The sequence below is a fragment of the Siniperca chuatsi genome, linkage group LG14 (assembly GCF_020085105.1).
Source record: "Siniperca chuatsi isolate FFG_IHB_CAS linkage group LG14, ASM2008510v1, whole genome shotgun sequence".
Lineage (NCBI taxonomy): Eukaryota > Metazoa > Chordata > Actinopteri > Centrarchiformes > Sinipercidae > Siniperca > Siniperca chuatsi.
In genome coordinates this window covers 27,880,599-27,904,625 of record NC_058055.1, presented here as the reverse complement: position 1 = coordinate 27,904,625, position 24,027 = coordinate 27,880,599, and the positions used below count along the sequence as shown (strand labels likewise).

The 24,027-nt window shown below is 41.8% G+C and overlaps 1 protein-coding gene across 3 annotated transcripts in view; it reads left to right on the top strand.

Annotated features, from left to right (window-relative positions):
* Positions 1-22,242, top strand: part of LOC122887729 (arrestin red cell) — a 32,666-nt gene extending 10,424 nt beyond the window's left edge. For 2 of the 3 annotated variants that reach the window (XM_044221199.1, XM_044221196.1), the window contains exons 2-16: positions 58-88; positions 1,300-1,360; positions 1,735-1,779; positions 2,838-2,935; positions 3,985-4,083; positions 6,071-6,130; positions 7,681-7,748; positions 10,311-10,446; positions 12,774-12,858; positions 13,543-13,615; positions 15,079-15,216; positions 15,310-15,393; positions 16,790-16,866; positions 17,446-17,500; positions 18,290-22,242. In XM_044221199.1, the coding sequence (XP_044077134.1) occupies positions 58-88; positions 1,300-1,360; positions 1,735-1,779; positions 2,838-2,935; positions 3,985-4,083; positions 6,071-6,130; positions 7,681-7,748; positions 10,311-10,446; positions 12,774-12,858; positions 13,543-13,615; positions 15,079-15,216; positions 15,310-15,393; positions 16,790-16,866; positions 17,446-17,500; positions 18,290-18,380 (1,201 nt within the window). In that variant the 3' untranslated portion in view covers positions 18,381-22,242. The remainder of the gene's footprint in view (positions 1-57; positions 89-1,299; positions 1,361-1,734; positions 1,780-2,837; positions 2,936-3,984; positions 4,084-6,070; positions 6,131-7,680; positions 7,749-10,310; positions 10,447-12,773; positions 12,859-13,542; positions 13,616-15,078; positions 15,217-15,309; positions 15,394-16,789; positions 16,867-17,445; positions 17,501-18,289) is intronic. The other variant, XM_044221197.1, reaches the window with a different exon arrangement.
* Positions 22,243-24,027: the final 1,785 nt, after the last annotated feature.

Here is a 24,027-nt window from a genome sequence, read left to right as displayed (position 1 = left end):
CTCCTCTGTGTTCTGTCCTCCCTCCTCCTCCTCCTTCCTCTTTCCAAAACCTCTCAGAGTTTTTAAGAAGTCGAGCCCCAACTGTAAGGTGAGTCAGCCGGTTTCTTTATTCTGCAACAGCCGGCGCTGTGATGTGTGAAACTCTGCTCTCTGCTGACGAAATATAAAGAGCAGCGGGGGCAGAAGATCAGATCTGATCTTTTACTTTAGTAAAAGTAATAAAACCACCGTCAAGTACAGAGGCAGTATCAGAAAAATGTACGTAAAGTGGTAAAAGTACTCAGCATGCAGGGATAGGAGCGGTACCGTCCGAAATGTTCAGCTGTGGAAGAAGTACTCGTTTATTTTACTTAAGTACAAGTAGAGATACTGCACACTACATTCAAGTAAAAGTACAGAAGTGTAAAAGTAAAAGTACTTGTCGGGCAGAATGGTCCCTTTCAGAGTTATATATCATATTATTACTGAAGCTTTAACACGGTGGACACATTTTAACCACTTCATATACTAATGGAGCGTTTAATCTGTAGCACAGTGTCGCATTTTATAAATTCATTACACGTTTGTAAAATCTTAGCTAAAGCTGTGAGCTCTGAGATGGAGCGGAGTCGAAAGTAGAATAAAATTGAAATACTCGAGTGCAATTTTGAGGTAATTTTACTTTAATTATGTGAGTAAATGTGCTTAGTTACTATCCACCACTGGAATGTTTTCAATACTGTTTCCAGTATGATCCGCAAATGTCTGTACCGATACCGAAACAGAATATAAACATGTTTTTGTATTTTATATTAAACGCCCTTTTTGTTCTCAAATGTTAAATGTTGTCGAACGCAACCACGTGTTAAACGAACGTAGCATTTGAATTATGTCGCTATTCGAGGTGGAACTAATTTAACTATTTTAAGTAGTTTAATTTCTAACAATAGATCATTTTATAGGCTGATCGCAGGCTGTTTCGTGCGTAAAATATGAATCTGTAAAGTAACCAGTTACTGTAAGTGTCGAATAAATGTAGCGGATTAAAAAGTACGATATTTCGCTCCTGAAGTTAGCGGGGTAGAAGTAGAAAGTAACGGGAGTGTATGGAAACGCCGTTCAGATGGAGTATTTCAGTAGGATCATTGACTGAAGTGACATTTATATCTGCAAATACCGAATGACGACACTGATAATCAGCTGATCGTGATGCGTCGCTGCGATTGGTCGCGTCTGAATTTATAGTCGTGACAAAATGTTTGTCACGTTGAAGAAACGGAGGAGTAAACTGACAGTTGACGCTGTGATTGGTCTGTGCAGGTGACAGTTTACCTGGGAAAGAGAGACTTTGTGGATCACCTGGACCACGTGGACCCAGTAGGTGAGTCAGCACATCTGGAGGTTTGTATATTAATATTTGATCGAGAGCTTCAAGAGAAGAACGTTGGCTTGTCGTCAAACCTTTTTGACAAATTTTAATTATTTAGCAAATGTCGTAGCATTTCTGCAATAATACAGTCATTTTAAGTTGAGCTGAAGTGACAGGAAATGTTTATGAATGAGTTACCGAGTGAGCCCTCTACTGAAACGAGGACCTCAGGTGTGTCAAAGAACCCGAGCAGGTAAGGATCGCTCTGTGGAGTTAGCGGTTGGAGGATCAGCTCTTTAAAAACGCAGCAGAAACAGTCGAGTGAACTTTGTGGACCTGGTTTTGTGATGACGCGGCGGTTTGTCTCCCTTCCTTCCTGCTGGCAGATGGCGTGATCCTCGTCGACCCCGAGTACCTGAAGGACAGGAAAGGTAGGACCGCTTCCTCCTGAACTCTCTACATCAAAGTATTTTTAAAAAAAAAGGTTTTCGTTGTGAGGTCTAGGGACGGGTGCCAGTTCCATTGTGGATCCGGTTCCAAGTTGTAAATGTACCCAGATTTGTTAAACTCCGCAGCCAACGAATCCCTTACGGACTCTTTCTTTCAGGTCTCTTAGATCGCCTCTTTAGCCTGTTTCTGACTCTGCAGGCGTCTGCAAAGACAAACGCACGCTGACTCAGCGACTGAAGATGGTGGACCGCCTTAACTTCACACATTCAATCCCTTTCTGTAGTCAAAAGTAATGTCAACATGTTTTTTAAATGTGTCCGCAATAGTTTGTGTTATTAAAATAAAGACAAAAGGTCTTTTTTGTTGATAACTTGAGAAGGACGAGTGCTCGGTCTCAGCCTGCTGCCGCTGTTACACCAGATCGCACTTCGGCAGCCATTTCACCGTCGGCTAACATTCAAAGCGCCGCACCTGCAGAAACACCTGCCGTTTAGTTAGCAGGTTAGCATTAATATTAGCACGGCCGCCCAGTGAGGAACCGACTGAGTCAGGACAGGGTTCTCGAACGTCACAGAGACCAAATGTGTTGTGAAACCCCCGACACCGTCTCAGACAGTTGAGTCTGTGGTTTAGGATTTCAGATTCGATAAAATGCCATCAGACCAGATTCTTAGTTAGAGAAACCATTCATAGTTTCACAACTCGTTTACTCGCGTTCGGTTAGAAACAGTCTGGTTTCGACAGCTTTGTTTGCTTGCAGGTTTCTATTGTACAGCGACAGAGAGGTAACGGTTTCACATAAGAAGAATAAACACATTCAAACATTTAAAAACACACCGGAAAGCTAAATAAAATCAATATATTGAAACGAGATCAAGAGGAAAAAGGTCAAATAAAATACAAAAAAAAGATGAGAAATACAGTTATGATGCAGCAATAAGTTGTAAATCAGAACAATAGAGTTTATAATGTGAAGACGTAAGGGACGGGTAACATCTCTGAACCACTCGCTCTACCTTCCTCCTCCTCCTCCCTGCAGTCTTCGTCACGCTGACCTGTGCGTTTCGATATGGCCGCGAGGACCTGGACGTGCTGGGTCTGTCTTTCAGGAAGGATCTGTACATCTCCACCTTCCAGGTTAGAGCTCCACTCCAAACCTCCAGCTACACCCGAGGACACTGTGGGGGGGGGGTAACTAAGTACATTTACTCAAGTACTGCACTTAAGTACAAATTTGAGGTACTTGTCTTGTTACTTTACTACTCCGCCACATCTCAGAGGGAGGTATTGTACTTTTTACTTCACTACAAATATCTGACAGCTTCAGTTTATCTGCAGATTCAGATTTTTACACACAAAACAGAGTTTACAGAATATGATGCATCGTTATAGATCAAACAGCTTAAACACGATTAGAGCTGAAACGATCAGTTGATTCATTCATTAGCCGATTATCGTAGAAAAGGTTTCAGTCGTAGTCGTCTGGACGCTGTTTTCAGAATCGAGACGTTTCGGCTCCCATCCGGAAGTCATTCTCAATTGTGAAAATGGTCTGGGAACTCAGAAATTTAAGCTACTCTGTGTTGCATAAGCCCCGCCCTCAGGGAGGAGTCTACCTGAGTATGTTTTGATCAACAGATACTCAGGTAGACTCCATTTTTTCACAATTGAGAATGACTTCCGGATGGGAGCCGAAACGTCTTGATTCTGAAAACAGCGTCCAGACGACTACGACTGAAACCTTTTCTACGATAGAAAACAGTCCTGGACGAACGAGGGACGACACCGTCTCATTAGTCGATTGACAGAAATTCAAAACTATTTTGATGGTTTAAGCCATTTTTTCATGTAAAAACATTTTATGGTTCCAGCTTCACAAATGTGAAGATTTGCTGTTTTTTTTCCTTTTTAATTTGTTTATTTTTTGCCCAGCTGTTGGACAAAACAAGCCATCGTGATGATGTCAGATATAGTAATATATCAGCATTGAGTACTTTTAGTTTGGATACTTCAAGTACATTTTCCTGATACTTCAGTAACATTTTGCAGGACTTTTACTTGCACTGGAGTATTTATACAGTGTGGTATTAGCACTTGTAGCTGAGCAAATGATCTGAATGCTTGCTCCACCCCTGCTGTCAGTATATGTAATCAGTCTTTTGACATTTTGAATGTCTTTCCCTCAGGCCTTCCCTCCGGTGCCTGAGGAGCGGAAACCCAACAGCCGGCTGCAGGAGAGGCTGCTGAAGAAACTCGGCCAGCATGCACACCCCTTCTACTTCACTGTGAGTCGCTGCTGCTTTTCAACAAGTCTGCTTTCTCCTCAGGACACTTTCCAGGAACTCTCACCTGCATTTCCACCACAGGAACCAGGGTCTACAATTAGCTCCCGGGCCCCCCCAAAAAAAGGCCCTAATCCTGGGGGCGGAACGTTCTGATGGTCCAGCATCCATGGACAGACATTTCTTGTGATGTTTATTGATTGTAGTCGGCTCCCAGTCTCTAAAAAGACAGATAAAGACTGTAAACAGCGATCGTGGCTAGAGAGAAACAAACCTTTTATTTCCTATTTGATTTGATGTGGTTGCATAGTTAAGCAGAGACGTGTGGCGTTTCCACCGCAAGAACTTTCCCAGGAGACCAAGAACCTTTTTGAGGAACTAAACCTGTGTTTTGATCGGAGGAAACGGGAACTAAATTTAGTTCCTGTACAATAGTTCAGGGGGTTGTACTTTCTGATGGTTCAGGAACTTCAGGGGCGGAGTTTGTAGGGCTGCAACCTCATTCACCAAACAAGGAAGCACTGAGTGTCACTCGTCTATAAGGACGAGACAGAGAGGGGGGAGCTGCAATGAGAGAACACAACCTCCTTAGGGATGCCCAGACCGGCCGGCCGGCGATCGTTATCGTTATATTCATTGAAAATATGCGATCAGGAGATCGGGATTAATGCCTTCTGGTCGCCGATCATGAAAACCAATCAAAAAACTGGAGCCGATTCTCAGCTGAGTTGGTGTCATTGTCGCATGCTACCTAACCTAACGGAGCACTTCACCCCCGAAATGATTTGTATATCAATTACTCACCCCATGTCGCCTTTAACTCCTGAAGACTCCACGTGAACGCAGAAACAACCCAAAGACTTTCCCGTTTTTTAAAATAGGAAAACTACTTTAAAGCATCCGTTTGAAAACTCTCACACAACTCGCGCAGGATAATCCAAGTCTCCCAGGGCTCGACGTTAACGCTCGCCTGGGGCAAGTAAAGTCTGTGTTCGGGCAAGTGAAAAATAAATGTGTGGGTTTATCCATGTTTCCCTGTTATTGTTGCTAATTTAATGGTCAGCCTCAGCGACAGAAATTCAGAAGGAAAATGGGTGTAAGCATATTTCCTCCCTTGACATTTTGTGAGTTTATTGGTTTAAAAACGATCTGTGTCGGCCAATATGGCTCATAGATGATCGACAATCTGTATCGGCGGCGAAAAAACGTATTCGGGGGCATCCATGCAACCTCTGCATTTCTTCTTTTCATTCATTCATAACTCAAACATCATCAGGAAACAGCAAATACAAAGAACAACACCATGACGACGTTTTGTGTTTTCAAACGCTCGTTAGACTAATTTACCTAATCGTCACAGTTCTTCAGCTGTGGTGGGAATGCTCAAAAGGGACTTTCAGTTCTCTGTTTAGTTCTTCTGGTTCCATAGTTCCTGGAACTATTCGGTCAATGAACGTTACTCAATAACCATCAACAGATTGTCTACTTTTACTCTGAATGAATGCGAAGGAGACATTCAAACACGCAGTTTACAGTTTACAGGGACTTTTAGCTGTTTAGTTCCTGGAACTATTTGACTGTAAACTGGTATATGATGCAGCTGTAATCACAACGCTTCCCCGTGCTAAGAGTTGGTCTGAGAGTTGATGATTATTATTTTTCGCTGCGTCTGAAGCTGCAAGAAGTGAAGATGGAAAAAGTTGTCGTGTTTTCAACTTGTTCTGTTGCCTTCAGGTGGCCACAAAGATCCGTTATTGGCTCATTAAAGAGACTTCTTTTCTAGTATCTAGTTGTTCTGTTGGGAGTTAAAGGTCGGCGCTGTGTGGGAAGCATTGTGAATATCGCCGCTGGTGCTCAGTGTACGTGGCATAAAGCATGAACTAAGGGGGAAGTTCTGATAAATGGACTCCGTGACATTAACAAACTGCGGTTTGTAATTCAGAAATGCAGATGTGGAACCGCTGACTGTATTTCTTCTCTGCTGATTCAGATTCCTCAGAACCTCCCCTGTTCAGTCACTTTACAGCCCGGCCCAGAGGACACCGGGAAGGTAACACACACACACACACACACACACACTTCACAAATGATTCAGTGTTTTCCTGTGTTCAACAACTACGTATTTATTTTGGTTCAGTCCTGTCACTTTCACTTTGTGTTCAGTATCCAGCAAATCTTAACTTTTTCAGGAGCTTCTGCCAAAAATATGAAGCAGTCTTAAAACACTTTTTTTAAATGTAAATATTAGGGGTGTCCCGAATACTTTTGGGCCCCGATGACGATCCGAGTCCAGTGAAGGTGGATCTGAATGTTTGATAATTGAATACGAAACGCTGCATCACGAACTCGTGAGTCGATCAGTTTAAATGATCGATCTGATAGGGATAAAAGTTTAACCGGAGAACGTGGCTCCTGAAACTGACGTGAGATCGGCTGGAGAGAAGAGGTCTCACTCTGTTGGAGCTACAGAAACTCTCTGAATTAATATAATAATACAGTTAATATAATTAGTGGCCGCTGATCTGAGCTGCAGACGGAGACGTTTGTCTTTTTGTGCAATATTCTGTTTATTCTATTCTGTTTATTCTGTTTACTCCTCAAGTGCAATATTAGTTTTCCCTTGTAGTTTTTCTTATTTATTGTTACGGATATACCTCAATTACTCTCGACAGTACATGCACCTCCGCTTTTACTATTATTTATTACATAATTAGTGACATTGTATTTATACTGTACTTCACCATCTACAAGTAAACCCACTTGGTACTCGACACTTAGTTTATCTTATACTTATACCGACAAGATACTTAATTTATTTATTTCTGACCTGTTTATAGTGTATAATATCGTTTTCTCCTGTGTGCACTGACGTAAAGACGAGCTACTGGAACAAAGAGTTTCCCTACGGGGATCAATAAAGTATTTCTGATTCTGAAACGGTGAAAGTGACGTCGGCGCCGGCCGAGCGCGAGAAGCTGCTTCCTGTTTTCTCTCCGCTGAGCTTTTGATCAGAAGGAGAGAGGAGAAATGAAAGAATCACTAGCAGCTTTGTTAGCATCTGAGTGAATCCGTGCATCTCATCGCTGCTGCTGCTGCGTCCAAATCGTTTTTCACATGCACAGACTCTGATCTTCTCATGCGGTGATCGGGTTTATTTCAGCCGATATCGATCTGTTAAAATATGCCGGATACCGATCTTTATGATCAGTTCGAGACATCTTTAGTAGAAATTGATGAAAAGTTTGCATTTGTAAAAGTTGCTAAGCTAAAAGCTATCAAAGTCTTTAGTTCACCGAGAACATTTAACACGTGGAGACATCCTTGGAGTGTAAAACAGTACGCCGGTGAAAATTAGAAAAGAAACACTTCAAACAAAGCTAAAAACGTCAAGATTTGTATTTTTAAAATGCAGATTGTGCTTGAAACAAAAGACTTAAAAACCACTTCTTGCATATTACTGAATCTCTGGGTCAAAGTAAACTTACAGACGCAGTGAGCTAGTCGGTCTGGGACCGGAAGAACGAAGCGTCAGCAGCTGAAGTGGTCTGTGCTGAAAGAAGGCCGGTTGTGGTGTTGATCTGGTCTCTTCTGTCTCTGCAGGCCTGCGGTGTTGACTTTGAGATCAGAGCTTTCTGTGCCAAGTCAATAGAAGAGAAGATTCACAAGAGGTGAGTTCAGACCTGCAGCTGTACACGGTTTCTGAGGGTTTAAAGCTCTTATAGCGGATCCGCAGAGGGTCTAAGACGTTGGGGGGGGGGGCACGACACCCACGAACAGCTTTAAATCTACATCTCTTGTAGACCCAGATGTCTGTACCATTTCCTGAACCTGTCTGAGGTTTAACGTTCTGATTAGAGCTGCAACGATTAGTCGATTATTCGAACGATTTTTAAATCAAAAATGCCCAAATTTCTCTGGTTTCAGCGTCTGATTGAGGATTTCCTGTTTTTCTTTGTCATATGACAGTAAATTGAATATCTTAAAGGGACAGTTCACCCCAAAATCATATTTTTCCTTTTACCTGTAGTGCTGTTTATCCATCCATACTATCAGTAGAAAGAAAACAGTTCCCACATGAAGCCGCTCCCAACAAACCTGTGGATTATCTTCAGGAACCGGGTCCTGGTTTCTGGAAACAGACGTTGCTCTTGAGTTTTTTTAAATGTATGTATTTGGCGCTTTGAGCTCCACGAGCCGAGCGCCACGCATTCCCGTTATATTCAAAAAAAACGCAGACATCTCTGCGGCCGATATCTGCAAAACTCGGCAGCTCGCAGCAAAACACTCCAGGTGGATAAACGGCTCTGCAGGTATGTTTGGTTTTGGGGTGAACTGTGCCTTTAAGGTTTTAGCCTGTTTGACATTATTTAACGTTTCATTGACTAAACGATTAATCGAGAAAATGATCTTCATATCTTTTAGGAGTGCTACAGTCACACGCTAACCACAAAGCGAAAATTTAACTGTGGAAATGTAAAATGTAAAAAGGAGACCTCGTGGTTTTAGCGGCTGTTCGTGCTGAACTCAAAGCGGGGTTGTTGGTTTGAGATCTGTCTGAACTCTGACGGCTAAACCAGCTGACTACAGCGCGGACTGCTGACTAGCTTAAGGGCTAATAAGATAACAGTAAGCAAGCTAAAGAGGTAGCGGTTAGCCGGCCAACAAGAAAACATCAGTGTGACGTTTCCAGCAGCTCCGACGGAGTCCGAGAGAGGAGGCCGTGTCGGGGATCTGTAAGAACAGTAACATGTAGTTCTTCTGTTTACAGCCACCATTTTATATTTACCTTCACCAATCACACGGACAGAAATCACAGGCCGGTTTCTACACCCACAGGAGCACGGCCATGACGTGAGGCGGCAACGAGGCGTGATGGGTGCCGATTTTTTTTAAGCTTACTGTAGATGTACTGTATCTGTGTATTTGTCTGCAGGGTAATAAATACCAAACTGGGTTTGAGTTCGTTTAGAAACAGCGTCGCCTTTACAGAGTTTGTCCACCAGAGAGCGCAGTTAAGGATGTACACTGTAAAATGTGCTGCTCACTGCGAGTCTGGGTCACAATTTAAGAATAAACATCTAAGGCAGAGGGTGTCAAACTCAAATACACAGCGGGCCAAAATTTAAAACAAGAACAGAACAAAGTCGCGGGCCGACATTGAACAAATGGACCCAAACAAGTTTTGCTTTAACGCTGAATATGGAACAAGCGACGCTTATTACCACACAACATACAGTCCCCGACAACATTATAGGGAAATGATAATATTTGAATTGACATTTGCTTTGAATCAAATTTCAACGTAAAATATATTTATTTTTGATATTATTTTTATGTATTTTTTTCAGTTTTCTACAAGATGCAATTTCTTTTATAAAAAGGACAACACATTTTTTTAAATATTTTTATTCCGACAAAAATATAGGGAAATGAATCATTTATTGACTTTCGGTGCCCGAGAGTCACATCTGAACACCCACCTGGCACGCTAAAAGACTTTTCACTGAAACTCACCGTTTCATAGCGCCGTCTAATGCTGTGCTCCTGAGTTAAAGCCACGCTGGCTCCACATACGAGACGAACAGGTGTGTCTTTTGCACAGGTAAACAGGTATTCTGCCTCCCACCTGTCCGAAAAGCTCCTGTTTCCTTTCTTTCCGCTATTTTTGGGAAGGGGTAGCACGGTGACAGCTGTAGCGCGAGGTTGCTATGACTGCTGTCGCAGAGGAGGGGGCGTTTCTGGGTCCTGTCATGATTGATGCGCCAAAACAACAGCAGAGCATTGTGGGATTTGTAGTATTAGCGGTGAATGCGCCTCGCGGGCCAGAGTTTGACAACTATGATCTAAGGGATCCGTATTAAGATTGTTTGTTTATGTAAAAAATAACAATACTATCTGTCAATATATTGATATCAGTATTGGCCTCAGACGTCCAGTGTGGGTCGGGCTTCAGTGTTTAGTAAAGGATGTGAGTCTCACCTGGAAAAACTCCCTCCAGGTGACCGTCATGGCCGTCTCTGCGGGTTGCTAAAAGGACAAAGTGGACGTGAACACGGTGGAAGCTTTTTTTCTGATAAGTGCCAGTTTGAAATATCAGTGAGGGAGGAGATGAATGTAGATTAGTGAAACTGATATATGGACATGTACAAGGTCATTTATTTATTATTATTATTATACAACACAAGGTTGTTCAATGAAATTAAGTTAAAACGAAGTATTTAATGTTTCAGGAACTCGGTGCGTCTGGTGATCAGGAAGGTCCAGTACGCTCCGGAGAAGCCTGGTCCTCAACCGATGGTGGAGACGACCCGCAGCTTCCTGATGTCTGACAGGTCCTTACACCTGGAGGCCTCTCTGGACAAGGAGGTACGCACGCTTCCGTAGTGTCGGTCTTTAACCTGTGATCAGGTGTGTTTAGTTCGGATGAACAGCTGCTCACATCTGCCTGCTATTTCACAAAATCAAACTTACGTGTGTGTGTGTGTGTGTGTGACAGTGGTGGAAAATAACTAAGTGCATTTAACCAAGTACTGTACTTTTAGGTACTTGCACTTGAGTATTTCCATTTTCTGCTACTTTTTACTTCTACTCACTACATTTCAGAGGGAAATATTCTACTTTTTACTCGACTACTCTTATCTGACGGATACCTCAGATTACTTTTCAGATTAAGATTTTACATAAAAACCTTTTTTTGTCTTGTGACCCCTTTATATAAAATCAGGGGTCCACCAAAATCCACCAAAGACATATTTCTCCTCTAAACGTCTCACGTGGCTTAATTTCAATAAATGATCAAATGATCCAGTATTTCTCTAAAAATCAAAGATCACAGAAAAGTCCAAAAACTGAAACCAGATTTGTGTTTCAGAACTTTGTTTTTTCTTCTTTCCTCTCCCATCAATCATCTCACGACCCCTCAGATTTATCTGGAGACCCTTTAGAGGGGCCCGACCCCTAGGTTGGGAACCACTGGACTAAACTAGCTAACTGTATATAAAGCAGTTAAAACTAGCTAACTGTACATAAAGTAGTTAAAACTAGCTAACTGTATATAAAACTAGCTAAAACTAGCTAACTGTGTATAAAGCAGTTAAAGCAAGCTAACTGTATATAAAGTAGTTAAACTAGCTAACTGTATATAAAGCAGTTAAATCTAGCTTACTGTACATAAAGTAGTTAAAACTAGCTAACTGTATATAAAACTAGCTAAAACTAGCTAACTGTATATAAAGTAGTTAAAACTAGCTAACTGTGTATAAAGCAGTTAAAGCAAGCTAACTGTATATAAAGTAGTTAAAACTAGCTAACTGTGTATAAAGCAGTTAAAGCAAGCTAACTGTATATAAAGCAGTTAAAACTAGCTAACTGTATATAAAGCAGTTAAAACTAGCTAACTGCATATAAAGCGGTTAAAACTAGCTAACTGTATATAAAACTAGCTAAAACTAGCTAACTGTATATAAAGTAGTTAAAACTAGCTAACTGTATATAAAGCAGTTAAAACTAGCTAACTGTGTATATTTAAAGCTAGCTAACTGTGTATATTTAAAACTAGCTAACTGTATATAAAGCAGTTAAAACTAGCTAACTGCATATAAAGCGGTTAAAACTAGCTAACTGTATATAAAACTAGCTAACTGTATATAAAGTAGTTAAAACTAGCTAACTGTATATAAAGCAGTTAAAACTAGCTAACTGTGTATATTTAAAGCTAGCTAACTGTGTATATTTAAAACTAGCTAACTGTATATAAAGCAGTTAAAACTAGCTAACTGTATATATTTAAAACTAGCTAACAGTATATATTTAAAACTAGCTAACCGTATATAAAGCAGTTAAAACTAGCTAACTGTATATAAAGTAGTTAAAACTACCTAACAGTATATATTTAAAACTAGCTAACTGTATATAAAGTAGCTAAAACTAGCTAACAGTATATAAAGCAGTTAAAACTAGCTAACTGTATATATTTAAAACTAGCTAACAGTATATAAAGTAGCTAAAACTAGCTAACTGTATATATTTAAAACTAGCTAACAGTATATAAAGCAGTTAAAACTAGCTAACTGTATATATTTAAAACTAGCTAACAGTATATATTTAAAACTAGCTAACTAAAGCTAAAACTGTATATAAATTTAAAACTAGCTAACAGTATATATTTAAAACTAGCTAACAGTATATAAAGTAGCTAAAACTAGCTAACTGTATATATTTAAAACTAGCTAACAGTATATAAAGCAGTTAAAACTAGCTAACTGTGTATAAAGTAGTTAAAACTAGCTAACTGTATATATTTAAAACTAGCTCCACCTCGAGCAGCTACAACAGTAAAACGCTGCTCTAACGTTGATGCTTCAGTGTTAATAATCTAATAATGTCAGACAGAATCAGAAATCAGTCACAGGAGACATTTTACTGCCGAACCAGAACTTTTACTGCTGATACTTCTTGTAATGGAGTATGTTATATATTGTTGTTGTGATACTTGTACTTTTAAGTAAAGGATCTGAGAACTACGTCCACCGCTGCTGTGTGGAAATTAAACATCACACACATCAAACAGCTTTTTCCAGCCTTTTAGTTCTTTATGACTTTTTTACGAGTTTCTGGCCGTTCAGATCAGACTCCCTTTTTATAAGATGCTAAAATAACACCTGTTTTTTTTTCCCACGGTGCATTGTGTGTAGCTGTATTACCACGGAGAGCCCATCAGCGTCAACGTTCACGTCACCAACAACTCCACTAAGACCGTCAAGAGAGTCAAGATCTCTGGTACGTATGTCTGTCTGTCGGTCTCTTCTTCTTCTGTTTCTTTGTTCTTCCTCTTCTTCTTCTCGTCTCTTGTTCCGTCCACGCTGCTGTCGCATCAGAAACCAAAACATGGCTCACTTACAGAACTGAATGAGTTTGATTGAATTAATTAAATGTGTCTCGTATTAAATACTCGTGAGACTTCAGAGACAGAACCTGACCGTCCACGTACTGCTCTGTATCCATTTGGGGGGGGTTTAAAAAGCGCCAGCTTTTATTTTGAAAGTAGAGGGACGGGGTCAAACAGGACGACTCTTCACTTCCGGGTCTAATCGAGCAGTTTGCGCTCGGACTGGCGAAAGTGTTTCCTGTCGTCTGAGGTGTAAAAGCTGGCGTGGGGATGGAAGGAGGGGCGTTTGAGCTTTAATGACGCCCTCTTCTTCTGCGGTGGTTTAATGGCGGCGACTGGAGAATTAGCTCCACCAGCTGTTTTATAACCAGTGAACTCGTACTCGCGCGGCGGCAGTGGACGGAAAAACAAGCGTTCGTTCGTGTTTTCTTTTGATGATTTTCTGGAAATTCATAATCCCTGTTCTATGAAATGTGTGAAAGCGTGTTCAGCCTTCAACATAATCTCTGCTAACAGTGTTTTTATTTTCACGTGTCGGTGGAGCTGCCCTTCATCCTAATCCTCTGTCTCCGCAGTGCGTCAGTATGCAGACATCTGCCTGTTCAGCACTGCCCAGTATAAATGTCCAGTGGCCCAGCAGGAGGCAGAGTAAGTCCCAGTTTGATGTCTCTGTGCTCCCAGTAAGAACCTCCTGTGGGGCATTTTGGCTCTCGCAGATTATCTGAGTGTTACTGAGGTCAATCAGTGTTTTAAACCCAAATTTAAGTGGATTCAAACTGGTTTTGTTTGGTTTGAAGCTAAATGAGTATCTGGTTTGTGCGTATTTAAACTAGTTTAAATTATAATTATAACTTAAAACTCGTTTAAACAAAAAGAAACTGATTTTAAGTAATAAAGTGGTTTTAAAATTTGTTTAAACACGATATGCATTTCTTTAAATCTGAAATCAACTGGATTGAAGTGGGTTTAAACTAGTTTAAATCAGGTTTAAACTGTTTTAAACAATGGATAAACTGGTTTAAAATATGTTTAAACACGCCGTACATTGCTTTAAACTAGAGAGAAACTGGTTGTAAATGGGTTCAAACTAGTTTAAATCTGTTATAAACAATGGATAAACTAGTTTAAAGCAATGTACGGCGTGTTTAAACATATTTTAAACCAGTTTAAATCAGAGAGAAACTGGTTGTAAATGGGTTCATACTAGTTTAAATAGGTTTTAAACTGGATTAAACAAGCGAGAAACTGGTTTAAACTGATTGTTTAAACTAGAGATAAATTGCTTTAAACTAGAGGTAAACTGGGTTCAAACCAGTTTAAATCTGTTTTAAACAATGGATAAACTGGTTTAAAATGTTTAAACACGCCGTACATTGCTTTAAACTAGAGAGAAACTGGTTGTAAATGGTTTCAAACTAGTTTAAATAGGTTTTAAACTGGATTAAACAAGCGAGAAACTGGTTTAAACTGATTGTAAATGACAAACTGGTAGAAAACCTGTTTAAACTAGAGATAAATTGCTTTAAACTAGAGGTAAACTGGGTTTAAACTAGTTTAAATCTGTTTAAAACAATAGATAAACTGGTTTAAACTGGCTTAAAATATGTTTAAACACAGTACATTGCTTTAAACTAGAGAGAAACTGGTTGTAAATGGGTTCAAACAAGCAAGAAACTGGTTTAAACTGATTTGTAAAACTGACTGAAACTAGTTTAAACCCAGTTTACCTCTAGTTTAAAGTGTTTTAAACAAGAGAGAAACTGGTTTTAAATGACAAGCTAGTTTTAAACCCGTTAAAACAAAGATAATTTCCTTTTAAAACAGGTGAAAAGGATTAAAGTGGGTTCAAACTAGTTTAAAGGGTTTTTGAGGGGGTTTAAAGTGGTTTAGATCCTGTTTACAGCAGTAAAACCAGGTTTAAACCAGTATAAAGTTGATGTCTACTGGTCGCCATATGATTATACAGACAGTTGATAAGCTTTCAATAGTATTAAATTATCACCCAGCACTATAATCTGAAGTAACTGATCTGAAGTCAGTCTGTGGAGCGCTGCTGAGTGGGCGGGGCTTACCTGAACGGTTTGATTGACAGCAGCGTGTCGTCTCCTCAGTGACCAGGTGTCGTCCAGCTCCACCTTCTGCAAGGTGTACACTCTGACCCCGACGCTCGACAAGAACAGAGAGAAGAGAGGACTCGCTCTGGACGGCAAACTCAAACACGAAGACACCAACCTGGCCTCTTCCACCATGTAACACACACACACACACACACAGAGTACAGGTGTGTTATACAGGTGTGTTGGTGCAGTCACGTGACCACGGTGCTCTGTTGTGTGTTTCAGTGTGAAGGACGTCACCAACAAGGAGGTTCTGGGGATCCTGGTGTCCTACAGAGTCAAAGTCAAGCTGGTGGTCTCACGCGGAGGGTACGGCACACTCTGCTGACATCACTTCCTGTCCTCGCAGCCTCGCTGTTTCCTGTAGACGTCATCAGCGCCGTTTCGAGCTCTTTCTCTTCCAGACTGCAGTCGATTTTAAGTATTTGTGGCTGAGCTGCGCCCGCGTGAACTTCAGACAGGGTTTCTGCAGGTCCTTAAAAAAGCCTAAAATCCAATAATCAGGAATTTTAGGCCTTTTTTTAAAACGTCTTAAAAATAGTTTGGAGAAGTTAAAGTTACTTTTACACAGATGCATTAGCTTCAGTCTCGCTTTGAAATGTGTTTTTTTGGGGATAAATTTGTGTTGATCGCGCTGTAACAGCTTTACCTGAGACATAAACGGTCTCGTACGCGAGTACCTGCGTCACATGACTGAAGTTCGAGACATTCTTCGCTGTGAACTTTTAAACCGGGACTAAATCGCGGTTTGGCTTTCGGTTCTGTCGCACCGAAGCTTTAAACCCAATCGTAATCTGAAACGGATTTAATTTAGAGCCGAAGCTTTGTGACTTCGACCCCCTCGAACACTTGATTGCTGTTCTGGAGCTTTCGGTCACATCACGCTGACGTCTTTGTCAGCTGACGGCGTTTTAATTGTAGACATTATTTCTGAGCGCTCGAAGGACCTCTCGTCCACGTGCCGAACGTTTCAATCAGCTGAGGAAAGTAACCGGCAGATTAATCAATACTGGAAATAATCGATGGTTGCAGAAGAAAAACAAAAACATTTTATTTATTTTTTTAAGCTCAGTTTAACTAAACCCCGACCGTCAGTGACTCCCATGTTGGGTGCGGCTCAGCCTCAACTTCCTGCTTCGTCCTCTAACTTCCTGTTGTCAGTTGCCGTGGAAACCGTCCGCTTGTTGCTGTAGTTGTTTCCTCACTGCGCTTGCTTCCGCTGCAGGTTGTGAACATGTTGCCTCCCGCTTTTCATTTCACCTCCCCCCTCTGTGTTTTTGGCTTTTTGTGTGGCTCCACCCCCTCCTCCACCCCTCCTCCTCCTCCACCTCCACCCCTCCTCCTCCTCCTCCTCCACCCCTCCTCCCCCCCTGCAGGCTGCTGGAGAGGTAAAAGTGTCTGATACACAGTTCAGTCATTTTTAAAACCTGTTTCAACTGACACGTTGCTTTAAATTTGATTTAAAGTGGGTTTAGACTGGTTTTAAATGGTAAACTGGTTTGAAACCTGTTAAAACAACTCGGTCTCGTATCAGTTACAGGTCTTTAGGACCTGCTCTCATTTTAATTTATGCCTCCTCCATGTTAACCTGCTGTCTCGATGCGTTTTAGCATAACGCCCGTTTTCAACAACGCGCTCGCTGTGTGCTGTGCGGACTGAGAGGTGGCTTCCTGCTGAAGCGCCGGCGTGTTTTGTTGTTTTTCAGAGACGTGTCGGTGGAGCTGCCCTTCATCCTGATGCATCCTAAACCCGTGGAGCCGCCGGTGTCCCGCCCACAGTCAGGTGACTTCACACAACGTACAATTACATCTAATAACCAGGCGATTTGTTAACAACAGAAAATGAATTGTCTGAGAATTAATTTACACACACAGATTTTATTTTATTTTTTTAAATGTCAGGTGACGTGTTCGCTCGACATAAAACAGACAGAAGTCCAGAGGTGGAGGAAGTAAAAAAAGTACTAATACCACACTGTAAAAACACTTAAAAATTATTAACAAACATCACAGTCGTTCAGAGGAAAAGCTGCAGCCAGGAAGTGATTTACTGGAGAAATGGCGAACGATTATCAGTTGTCAGTTAATTTTCTGTCGATCGACTGACGTTCAGCTCTACTTTTTTACATTTTCGTGTTTTTTAATTTGTAAAGCTGTCAGACAAAATGTAGCGAAGTAAAAAGTAGCATGAGAAGAAAATACTCAAGTACAAGTTCCTCAGATTCGCACTGGAGTAAATGCAGTTTCACCGCTGCAGAAGTCTAATCTGACATCATCTTCATCGTGCATTGAATGCTTCCATGGAAACGACGGTGTGACACGCTAACGTGTGTGTGTGTGTGTGTGTGTGTGTGTGTTGCAGCTGTGCCAGAGATGGACCCCCCCATCGACACCAATTTGATAGAATTCGACACAAAGTGAGTATCGGCTCTTCTGTTGAGTTCATGAAGGAAAAAGAGTTTCAGAGCCGCAGCGTGTACCGCTTACTGTCTCAGCGTAGAAAACCAGAATCCGCTTGGATCTGGTTTCACATTGGACTTTGAAACCGGTCGATGGTGGTGCGGATACCCGAGTCTCAGTACTGAAACCAGAACGTTGCTTTGAGAAATACGAGTGATTTCCTACGAAACTCTCCGTCCGTCTGTCCGGTTTGTTCCACGCTGGAAATGTGGTTCAGAGTTTGAACGCTTTGCTTTCTGACCAAACACCTGCAGAACTGATGACGTTCCCATCAGCCTCAGCTGCGCTCTGTTTACTGCCAATTAGCATATGTTAGCATGCTAGCACGCTAAACGAAGACATCAGGCTGTCTGAGTCAGAGTCTTCGTTTAAGTCTCGTCTCAAAACACATTTTTATCTGAAAGCAGATCCTGATTTTACCTGAACTGGCTGCTTATTTTACTGCTTTTGTGTGTTTTATTTCTTAATATTTCGTCACTCACTGCGATGTTTTATTTCTCCTGTTGTGAAGCACTTTGTTTTGATAAGTGCTCTATGAATAAAGTTTTATTATAAACTAAGATGGTGAACACAGACAGGTGTAGTGACCGCGGACGCTCGACTCTCTGCTGCCGATGTCGATGTGATTTATTTTTTTTAAAATGAGGTTTTCTTGCTTCTGGATCAGATCCTGGAAGTTCTGGTTTCGCTCCGGCTCTTGATGAAATGAGTAAACTGTCCCTCTCTCTCTCTCTTCGTCCTCGCAGCAGCATCTCCCAGGACGACGACTTCGTCTTCGAGGACTTCGCCCGCCTGCGGCTCAAAGGCGCCGTGGACGACAAGGACGAGGACTGCTAGGAGCCCGCCGACCCCCATACGCTCGCTTTGAAACCACCTCACACACACACACACACACACACTTCACGTTACATTCCCCCGGTGGAGGGGATGGATGAGGGCACGTTTGGACGGAGGCCTCGCAGTGTTCTTCCTCTCTTGCTTCAGCCATTCGTCATGCCGCCGCCTTCTTCTCCATCTGTCTCCTCTGTCTCTCTTTTAGCCGAAGGTCGAGAAACTGTAAACGTTAAGCAGCTGCGGGACAGATGTTGGCGGCGCGGATCGAACTCTGCTGCTTCTTTCTTTGCTGTCGGGACGTTCAGGTGTGGGGGGTGGGGGCGGGGGCGGGGCTTGTGAAATACCGAGAAGGGTTGAGGCGAAAGGAACGATCTGATAAAGAAATAAAGACGCGCGGGAAGCCGAAGAGTCGCAAAAGTGGCGTTCGTCCTCTTTTACTTTTGAAGTCTTTTTGAATGTCGACCGTTTCCGCGGCGACGATCACCATCTTGTACAAACAGAATATATATTTGAAACATAGATTAAAAAAAAAAAAAAAACAACCTTCTGCGAGAAGCTGGGATCTGTGTTCAGTGGTGATCGCCGTTTTTCCTTCAAGTGAATCCTGTAGATGCTTTTCACATCATGGCTGCAAGGGGAGGAAACACACACACACACACACACACACAGTCACAGCAGTCTTACACAAGCGACTGAAGTTCGATTTCACCAGCATCCACCCTCCCGCTCGTCTCGCTCTGAACTTGAACCCCCCGTCGTCCATTTTGTAAAACGTTTGTGCCGTTCGGCCGGCCGCACTGTTCCCTTTCTGTTCGTAAGAACCATTCCAGCGTCGGCGGAGTCGTTTCCTTTTTGTTCAAACCGCTCGTGGAGTTTAAAGAACGCGTTCGGTACTTTTTTTTAAAAAAAAAATTCCGCCCTCACGTTTTCCTCGCAGCTCATTGGTTCCCGCTGAAGACGTAAATCGGCTCGCAGAGTTTCGTTTTAAAAACTAAAGCAGCGAGAAAGTACGCCAGGAGACTTTACAGAAACTATTATTATTCCTGTTGGTTAAAATAATTCCTGCACACAAAGCGACTGAAGTCTGGCGTCAATCCACGTTTCTGTTGTCGCCAACAGATCCCATGAAACGGCTCGGCGCTGTAATCTCTAACCGTCGTCACTCCGAGAGGAGGAAACGGTGCGTCTGTTAACGCAAAATCCAGAATATACGGAGTCGCTGCTGAGAGTACAGATCGCAGCGTTGTGAAAATAAAGTCGGATCTTTACCGGTCGGTTCCCGCTGAAGACGTAAATCTTTAAAAACGGCAGATGAATCGTTTCGTTCTCACGCTGGACTCGTCTAAAGAGAAGCGATTATTATATATTAAAGTCTTTTTTAAAAAGGGAAACAGTTTGTTAGTAGACGCACTCTCGGAGGAATAAGCTACATCAGACTTCGGACGCCGACAAAACTTGTTGGTGCAGTAAATTCACTGTTCGTTCGATTTGGTGACCGGAAGCAAAATGTAGCACAAAAGGCAGAAATCGGGTTTCTGAAGCGTCCCGGCTCCTTCGGTCGGGGCCGTTATTGATCGCTGATGACGAGGAGCTCCAGTCGCCTGTTCTGTGAAGGAGCTGAAGGCTCACGCTCGCTTGTCGTTAACGATGTTTCGGGCGCCGAGTCGTCGACCGGCTGAAGTCTGTAAAGTGGAGCCAGTTAAACAGTTTTCTTTCTTTTACGATGCAAAGACGTCAACTTCCTCTTAAAGCGGCACTTTTGGCGTGAACGCGGAAACCGTTAAAAGAGCGCGGACTCTGATCACGCTGGAATCGTTTTTTAAACTTGGATCAAACCTGAGTTGGACCTCGAGTCGCTCAAATGTAAACGGAAACCGTCGGTGACTCGATCGCAGCCGGTTTAAACGCTCATCGGCTCGTTGAAGGGGAACACTGGTGTCTTTGTTCTTCATCATCATCATCATCATCATCATCTCTGGTTAAAACCATCAGCACGACATCTGTTTGTTTCTCGGTAATTAGTTAAACTGCATTGCGCCTTCTCGATCTCACTGTTGCGACGATATCTAAAAACAACCGTTTCCAGTGAAGAACTGAGACGTAATTCGATCATTTTTACGATTATTAAATCATTCATCCCTGATTAAAATGCGTCATTAGTTCCAGTGACTTTCAGCCGTTTTTTAATGCAGGAAGTTTTATTTTGGAAGGCATAAAGTGTTTGTGTGTTTCTGCCCTGAATTCTGACTGCCAGGCGGAGTAGTTCTTATCATGTGACCTAAATATGGAAACGGGAAGGATTCGGTCACGTGATAACAACTAAACCATCTCCATGACAACTGAGGGAATCCAGGGAAGAAGACCACGCGATGCTTGAGAGGCGTCGGACCTTGTGTTGAGATTTGTTCGGGGGGAATAAGACATTTTCTTAATTGTCGTAATATCACTTTTTAAAAACGTATTCGTGTAAAATAGAGGGGTTTTTTTAAATTATAAAATTGCAATTTTATCTCAAACACCTTGACTTTTTGCCACTTTTCGACATTCTTGCGACGTCGCGCCTTTAACTCGTCAGCTTGTCTTCGTCGCTGGAAGTCACGACTCTCCTCGTAAATTTAAATTTATCTCTGAATGACTTTCCTTCCTTTTCCCGTAAAATCGTCACCGTATTCTTGAAAAGAAAATTCCAACTTTAGTAGAATTGATTACTGACTCTTTTCTCAGAATTACAACCATTTCAGCAAACGCACTCGCGATATTTCGACTTAATTCTTAATTTAATCTGATTTTTTTTTTGTTTTTCTCACAGCGGCCCCGACTCTCCTTTTTAAGTATCGTACAAACGACCAAATTGCACGTTTTATAAAAGTGCCGTGAAAGCAGTGAACGAGACGCGATCAGAATAAACCGGACAGCACCAGTGTTTCCCTTCAAATCCACACGAACCTCCTGCCTCCTCTTCTCCCGAACATTTCGGATTTTATTTAAACTCGGACGCGACGGACTTCAGCAGCTCGGGTTTTATTGCCCTCGACTAGATCTTTTCTCTCCGTGCTCATTCTTAAAAACGGAGAGCAGTTCAGAGCCGCTGCTTTCCAACGTTCATTCCCCCCCTCCCAAAAAAAAACAAACCCTGCACAGATCAACATTTAACACGACACAAGAGCACTGCACTTTCATTGGACGAAACAAACCCACAGACGCTATTGTTTATTTTTTGTTTATTTCAGGAGACAAAGAAGAAGAATGTTGGTCTTTTTTGACGCATGGCGGTTTTTAGAAATTGTTCGTTGTGTTTTTTTTCGAGCTTCACACAAACCAACAAACTTTCTTTGTATTTATTTTTTGTTTTTTTTTTATCTTAAAACTGCCAAAATTCCCTCCCTTCCTCAGTCAGTCAGTCAGTGGTTGAAGCTGCGACCCAGAGGGGAAGAAGAAGAAGAAGAAGAAGAAGAAACCGACGCGGAGCATGTTTTCTGGTTTAATTTTCCCCCAGGCAGTGCTGTGAATCGTACGAGCTGTGATTCTGTCCTTACTTTGTCGTGCATATGTGGGGTAACTTTGCTAAGTGTGAAAATATTTTGACAAGTGCCACGCCCCGGCCTGTGCGATGCTTACCATAATGTCTATAAAACAGGAAGTGATTTCTGCTGGTGGGACGAACACCAGAAAAGATAGGATTATGATTATTATGCTTCTGATTATTATTATTATTATTATGGTGACTATTACTTCTACTGTATCATCATTGCGACCATGATTATTCTCATAATCATTTAAGAGTCTATTGTTTTGCCATGTATTTTTTATTTTCAGATTTTTATTTTAGTTTTCTTTTTATTATTAAAGGCAAAATGAACTAACAGATATTTAGTGAATGTTTTTGTTTCCGCCACGCGTGTGCTTTTATCTCAGCCATCCAAGTTTAAGACCTGGACCTGGTTTTTAGAGGTCATGTAACTGTTATTTTAGCTTGTAAATGACCGTTTTTCAACATGACGCGGGTCCTAACTGCATGCTGAAACATAGTCTTTTAAATGCTGTTTAAACAGTTAAACGTAACCCAGATGGCTAAAAAACAAAACACTCCAGTTCAACCCTGACGTCGTTCGCTGGAGATGTTTTAGTGAAACATGCAGTGGGACGAGTCTGGACTGCAGTCCGGTTTCACTGGTTTTCTCACACTTTGAAGTCTGTTGACTTGGACTTGGTCGGCCGCTTCACCCTTTAAAAGGGGTTCGAAAGCGTTTTCGTGTCGCACTTCGTCGGAGAGGCCGACTTTTGGCCCCTAGTTAAGGATCGTACGCCAAAAACACTTGAGCCTACATTTCCCATAATGCAACTCACGTCTTCAGACGAGCAGTTATCAGAGCAGCGGGTGGACTCTTTGCCCTGGATGTTGCTTCTCAGGCTACTTAAAGGTTAACCTACTTTTATCGGTGGAGGATGTTAGGGTGTAAGGAACGCCTGCAGACCTTACTCAGGGCTGAAAACAGGTAGCCTACTCCCAACTGCATTTTTTTGGGGTAATTTTTTATTTATTCACCTAAACAGCTTCCAGATTTAAACAAAGACAAGACAGCAAAGTGTACGTTGTAGTAAAGATGGAACAATATCTATCAACATACTGTATGTGTGTATATATATCTGATAATGTATTTGTAAATGTTTGTCTGTATATATATATTTATATATTGTACTTTTTACTGCAGAACATTTCACAGCTTTACAAAACATATGAAGAGCTTATTAAAATGTTTTGTAATAAATTAAACTACCCAACGGTTTTTACAAGTACAGCTGAAACGATCAGTCGACTGGCAGCTACTTTTATTGTATTTCATAAACGCTTTTTTTTTTTAAATAGTCCGCCCAAAGTTTATAGAATATTTGGCTTCGTCTGTAGATGTTTAACAGATTATGTGAACAAAGTCGAAGATGGTTTTCGTGCCTAAATCAAACCAAGAAAACGGTTTTATTTGTGAATCGTTGCAAATACTTTAAAATCTATGAGTAGGTGGACGATTCAAATAAAGTAACAAACATTTTATTTTTCATATAAAAACACTTCCAGCTGCTCAGATGTGCAGATCTGCTGCTTTTCCTCTGAACGACTGTAATAACTGTGATGTTTGTTAATAACGTCGAGCTTTGGACTGTCGGTCGGACACGACGACACGGTGAAGGCGTCGCTTTGGGCTCTGGGTCGTCGTGACGGCGTTTCTCACCGTTTTCACCAGTTTTCCAAACCGATCGATCGACGGAGAAAAGAATCGGCAGATGGATCCAGAATGAAAAGCATCATCAGCTGCAGTCCGATACAAACCGGTTCAACATGAGCTCCAGCTCCACCAGCTGCAGCAGCAACATCCTGCTTTACATTAATGCACGAGGAATAATAACCTGATGATAGAATATATAACAGCACAGCAGCCACAGGGACGCTGCACTGCTTTAATGCTTTAAGGGCTTCAGAGTATTTTTCACAGTGCGCGTTAGTACTTTAACTGCAGTATCTGAATACTTCCTCCAGCAGGCGTAACCACACCTAACAGTGATGTCACGGTGCACCGGAGTACATCTGTACATCAGCAAAGCCCGTGTTAAAATGCCGACGTCACGTAGCTGCGTAAGAACAGACGCAGCTCAG